This window comes from Toxotes jaculatrix, chromosome 15, assembly GCF_017976425.1.
Source record: "Toxotes jaculatrix isolate fToxJac2 chromosome 15, fToxJac2.pri, whole genome shotgun sequence".
Lineage (NCBI taxonomy): Eukaryota > Metazoa > Chordata > Actinopteri > Toxotidae > Toxotes > Toxotes jaculatrix.
The window spans coordinates 13045316-13051499 of NC_054408.1; the positions used below are offsets into that span (position 1 = coordinate 13045316).

The 6184-nt window shown below is 40.2% G+C and overlaps 1 protein-coding gene across 1 annotated transcript in view; it reads left to right on the forward strand.

Moving 5' to 3' along the window:
• Positions 1-5332, forward strand: part of LOC121193981 (potassium voltage-gated channel subfamily H member 7-like) — a 33739-nt gene extending 28407 nt beyond the window's left edge. The window contains exons 13-16 of the mRNA XM_041056438.1: positions 27-188; positions 1683-1839; positions 4139-4319; positions 5039-5332. Of these exons, the coding sequence (XP_040912372.1) occupies positions 27-188; positions 1683-1839; positions 4139-4319; positions 5039-5332 (794 nt within the window). The remainder of the gene's footprint in view (positions 1-26; positions 189-1682; positions 1840-4138; positions 4320-5038) is intronic.
• Positions 5333-6184: the final 852 nt, after the last annotated feature.

Below are 6184 nucleotides of genomic sequence, written 5' to 3' on the forward strand. Positions count from 1 at the left end.
AACTCCTGTTGATTGCCATTCTGCAGGGGAAAACAAGGAAGTGGTTACAGATGTGGGGAGAGAGAGGGAGTCTAACTCATGCCTAAAGAGATGTTCAGGAGTCCTGGGTCCCTCTTCGCCCAATCCCCCAGCCCTGGACTCAGATCTTATTGTCAGAGACAGCTTGGAGAGAAGTCCATCTTTTGAGGGTAATATATGTTGTTTTACTAATGAACTGTAATTATTTTCTTAACAGAAGCTCTACTGTTATGACAATAACAGTAAAGAAGTGTTACTAGCTGCTCCTGGGTGGTGCAAGGTAACAAAAAAAAAAAAAAAAAAAAAAAGCCAAAACACTGCACAGCAGTTTATAATAGTATGAGATGAGCTTTCACATTTCTGCATCCTAATAATTACAAAGTAATCAACCAGGAACATGTGCTTGCATATATTTGATTCATAAATGTATTATTGAATTGAATGAGGAGACTGCTTTTTCATGTAGTGCTAATGTTGGTGATCTGAACACAGCTTTAGGAGATACAAGGACCGCAGTGCAGGGGCATCAGCCAGTCCTAATCAGGGAGTTAAAAAGCAAAAATGCATTGGTTGAGTTGAATCACAACAATAGCTTGATATAATCATCATCCAGTTATTGTACACAGCCAACAAAAGGTGAACATTACAAGCTTCACAAAAGCTGTTTTTATTGCGTGGCCATTGCCATGGAAAGCTTCATATTCTTCTGATGTTTTTGTGTCCACACCCATACATATCAACAACAGCCAAACCACTGACCTATTTTTCTACAATAGAGACACAACTATGACACAGGCAAACATAAATGAGAGCTGAGATTCAGCTGTGTACTAATAGTTTCAGGTGTCCAGTATTCATCCCTGGATAAGTGGGCCAAGAATACAGAAGCGGTACGCTTCATATTGATGTTCAACCTTAGTTTCTTCAATAAAACCAAAAACAGAAAGTGCTAATTCCAAATTTTGAGTCAGCTTTTTTTATTCTCCGTGGAGTCTGGCTCAGAGATATAAAATACACTTCACTACCTGTAAAACTATGTCCACTTACCGTAACATAACATCTGACTTTAAAATCACAAGTTTTATATGGACATAACACATTCCATTGAGAAGACTCAGTAGCCAGCTAGTACAAAACCGACAAATGGATATGAAAGAAAAAAAAACTGCCAAGTGACAGACTGAAGCTATTGTTCATCTTTCCTGCTGGAAGGGTGCTGAAAAAAAGGCCACATGAGGAGAAACGTAAGTGCCATCCATGGCGAAGGCACACAGAGCAGCCAACACGGATGCTCATATCTATTCAGCTCATCATGGTAGCACAAAGCCTCCTGCACAGACTGCTGCTTGAGATAGTGTAATCAGAGTGCTAACCATCTATGTGTTTAAAATCACAAAAGGGGCTCAACCCATATCACTGGACAGCAAGATGAGTACTACCAGGTGCCCAGCAGAGATAACAACAGGGTTAGTTTGCTACTGGAAAACATTGCATTAACAGTTCTCCCAGTACAAGGGCTTGATAAATTACAACAAAGAGCCTACACACAGCTCTTCTGTAGAGATTAATTACATTCTATTTTAGTGGGATTTTTTGTTTAGTGATGACGTTGCTTTGACCCACATGTGAGGATGTAAAGCATGCGTGTTGGTTTGGCTTTCCAGATCTGTGCTGTGATAAATGGGCCTGTAAGAAGCCTACAGACTACCTGGATGAGTCAGCACAGTTCCAGGACCTGAGAGAGGATGATAATTCTGCCAGCGAAATCACATATGGAGAGGTGGAACAGCGCTTAGGTCAGCTTCAAGAGCACTTGAACAGGTACATCTTTTTAGAGTCAGCACACAGATGGCTGATCCTCATTTAACTGTCACAAACTTTGAATTACCCCAGAATGTGAATTTAACCAGTTTAGCTTTAGCATACAGTGTAACAGTTTACTAGACCTATCAAGAGTCTGTCTAAGCAATGGTAGATACCATCTTAACTCAGGCCACTTGCAGGATAACTGTACATACTGTAAATACATCATGATTCAATAATACGACGAGAAGAATGTTACATAGGAACAGTTTTTCTGCAGGTACTTTGTTCACTTTACATATATTTTGATGACAAAGTATGTAAGTATTATCTCATATGATTCCATGCATCTTAAGTGAGGGATCTGAGTGCTTCTTCCACCACTGTTAGTCTGACAAGGTAGCATTTTGCCGCAGAAGTTGACGTCAACAGAATTTATTCTTTCACTCACTGCAGTCTGTCCTTCAACTTTGTACAGTCCATTGTTAAAAACAAAATTTGGTGACTGTCATCCTCAAAGTCATTCTTTAACTGTAGGGTGGAAAATTTGTAGTTTTGTCTTAAAAGATGAGGGATACACAAGCAAATGCACCTGTATGTCTCTGGTGCTGTCTTATAAACTTTATCAGCTACTACGGGAATAGCCAGAAGGCAGAGTCAGGCACCGCTTACGTCGTTTGATTTCTCCTGTTGCGACTGTCTACCCTGTCATAGTGGAAGCAGCACATATTTCGGTCACGTTCACAGACCACTACAAATCAAAGAAATGGTAATGACTGGAAATCACACATGCAGGATTTAAAAAGCAGCCTGTGCAGACATTTGTATTTGTGCATGTTTTAAGCTGGCAGGGTATTTTGATTTTTGGTTAACTTCTAAGGAAGTAACACAGTGAAATTTGTGATTATTCTTATTAATTATCCTACCATTATATTTTCAGTTGGAGACTTAATGATTTTCTTAATACTTCATTTTTTTTTTTAAGTTGTCACTTCCCACACTGCTTAAAGTAAGCTACACTGCCATCACTGGCAGCGTGCAGTTCAATTGCTAGTGTACATGAGTAGGTGGAGGAAGGCAACTAGCTGGCAGAAGCTGTTGTTGTTGGACTCAGAGTGGGAGGCTGGATCTACTGGAAGCAGGATATACCACTTTAGAACCGGAACATGTCAAACTTGAGAATGAATTGGTACAAAAGATTTGTTTGTACAATACAGTGTAGTCCTCAGAATCCAAAACTGATGACTGCGAACAAAGTATATCTGAATTATCTTCGAACCAAAGCCACTCTCTAACTGTGATTTAAACAATAAATACGTAAGTACACTACCTCTCCAGAATTAATACAATACATTTTAGTCCCATTGTTTCCTGTAGTTGACTGGATGGCCATTGTTATGATGACACACCTGCAGTCAGCAGGACACCTGAAACAGAGACACAATTGAACAGCAGGTGGTATTTTTAGCTGGAATTATCACAGACGACGAGAGACAGCATCAGGGTGCCTGAAATATTGGGCTCGCTCATTTTATTTAGCACAAATAAGACATTTTATCCACTGCACTCTACCTGACCTTGTTTTTTTTTCCCCTTAATGCTAGCTGGCTGCAGGATGAGCAGTACCTCTCTGTCATCTTGTGTTTTTGTGGCTTTGACTACTCTGAAAGGATATGACAGGAAAAAAATGTTGGTGTAGCACTCCCCTCAACAAATCCATATAAATAGCCAAGAAAAATTCAGTTTTCTGAATTGCTGCACCAGAAATGGATGTCTACACTGTGACTGCTTTTTCTTTACCCCACATCAGTCATTACCTGGGAAACAAATGGGGCCTCACTACAGGAACACATTTAACCAGGAACATAACTAAATTGACATTGTCTATGTATATGAAATGGGATTCAGGTAATTAAAAAGTTATTCAGCGTTACCTGATTTTGCCTGATGCCCTAAATATAGAGCTTGGATGAAATCTAGTCATAATTAGATTGACCAAATGAGTGTGATACAGTCATTTCCACAGTAAACACTAAATTCACACCTCCCACACAAAGCTCATTATCACTCTTTACAGGAGCAGAGTCTTTCGTCTACTACTCTGGCAAAACGTGTTTCCACGCCGTTACCATGTCTTCATTTGCCCACTGTTGAGGAGCAGAAGCTCCATCTAGTGCTCAGTGAAGTACAACAGAGTATATTTTCAGCCCTTAAATGATCAGCCTTGACAGAATTACTGGTATTCATTCACCTCCTCTTCTCTAGGATTAATTGTCTGTCTGTGTGTCTCACTCTGTTCTTTTCTGTTATTTTTGAGGCTGGAGTCCCAGCTGATGTCAGATATTCAGACCATCCTGCATCTGCTGCAGAGACAGCCGACTCTGGGACCTCCAGCTTACAGCACTGTAACTGCCAGCCCAGACTATCACAGACCTGCTGTAAAGGTTCAGCCAGTTGCTCTGACTGCAAGCCATTTTTTCAGCCATACAGAAACTCAAGTAAGGATGTTCTTGTGTTTTTGTTTTTTTTTCACCCAATGAGTCAGGTTATTTTTGCACATACGTATAAGAAGCGCTTGAAGTCGAGCTTCATCTGTTACAATCATCTTCACATTCTCACCAAGTCATTAGCGATGTTAAGGGAGACAATGAGGTGGTCTCTATAATCTTACAAGCGCCCACTGTTTTATAAAGATTCACTAATAACTGCTTCACGCTGTTAATGATGAATGTCTTGATGGATTGGTTTGCCACAGTTTTTCCAAATAACATTTGGACAATCACAGGGAAGAATCTGAGCCAGTGTCACATATCTTCTATCACTTTCAACTTACCTGGCGCCATCTAAGTTGTCTGAATGACTAAACCAAGTAGTATGGGTTTTTTCTGTGTTGAGATATTTTGGCTTGAATTCGATTTTTTTAATAAAAAAAAAATACATACAATGTTTCGTAATTGTAATTGATTGTAATCAATTAATTATATGAATATTATTCAATTCAACAGTCATTTTTCTGTCAATGATAACTTAATATTTGACAATTCTCATTCAGTTCTTTTACAGGGAATAGGTTACCAGATTGAAAATAAATCTTAAATGAGTACAAAGGTTGAATGAATAAATTTAATTAACTGTAATTCACTTTCAGAGTAAATACAAGTCCACTTACCCCATTGCAGGCTTCTAAGCTTTATGTACTCTGCCACTCTTCTTTTAGGGCCCCAACCACAAACTGGAGAGCACCATTCAGGAATCCAAAGACTCTCTGTCGAGCTTGGCCAACATGAATGCCCCCATCGACGACAGCCTTACAGCACTGCTTGTACAAAGACATACAGAGCCACAACAACAACAACAGCAGATCACAGGGCATCAACAGTCTGCATTGATGCTTCTTCCAACTGAAACCTCGTCCACATCCTCCTCTTCCTCCCCATCCCCCTCTGACTCCAACCTCAATGCCACTGGACTCCATAGGCCTGTTTCAGACCCAGAGTTTCCAGGGCCCTAAACCTTTGGGCAGCACAGTGTTCTAATATCTGGGTTGTAATGCTGTAATTACTAAGTAGCAACTTTTTATCAGCATGCTGGCACAGACACCTGTATTGTTAATTTGCAATGCCTTGGTAATAGAAATACAATGGGTTTTTTTTCATTATGCATGTGGATAAAACACTGTTCTCTGCAGTAAACAGTGTAATAACAAAGTGTTTTCTGCAGTTGTCAGTGTAATAACAATGGTTACATATTGTAACAGTAGTTCTATCTACACAGGAGCCCTCTGATTGAATCTCTAAGCATCATCACTCACTCACTTTTCTTACCGAAATTTCAGATGCCCAACCAATCAGGATGAACCTGTTCAACCCATCCGAGACTGCCCCTATGTGAGGATAATAATCCCTCAATCACCAAGTTTACAGCTTCTTAACTAAATTCTACTTAATCAGTAGGGATGCTGGTTAAAGGGCTCCACCTGGTTGTGATAGAACTCGCACTGCAGCACCTAAACAACTTACCAACCAGCTAACCAGGCTTTATACTCTAAAGGGCTCTAATAGGTTCTGTACTTCCTGTGACTCTGTTAGAACATTTTATCTCCCAACACTTGGCCTACGGTCATGAAATCTGGTCTTGTATTTCCCTATCGGACACAAGCACCAATGCAAAAGTCTATCAACCTTCACAACTTTATTCACAGAGGAAGGAAAAAGACCTGACACTCACAGAGATGTTTCCCCTTCCTCAGTCATTACTTGTGAAGTAAGAGGAGCTGACTGACCTACCTCACACTGTGCTGGTCCCACTGTCCAACACACTTGGACTTACGGCAAAGACAGACACTCAAACACCCATCCTTTCT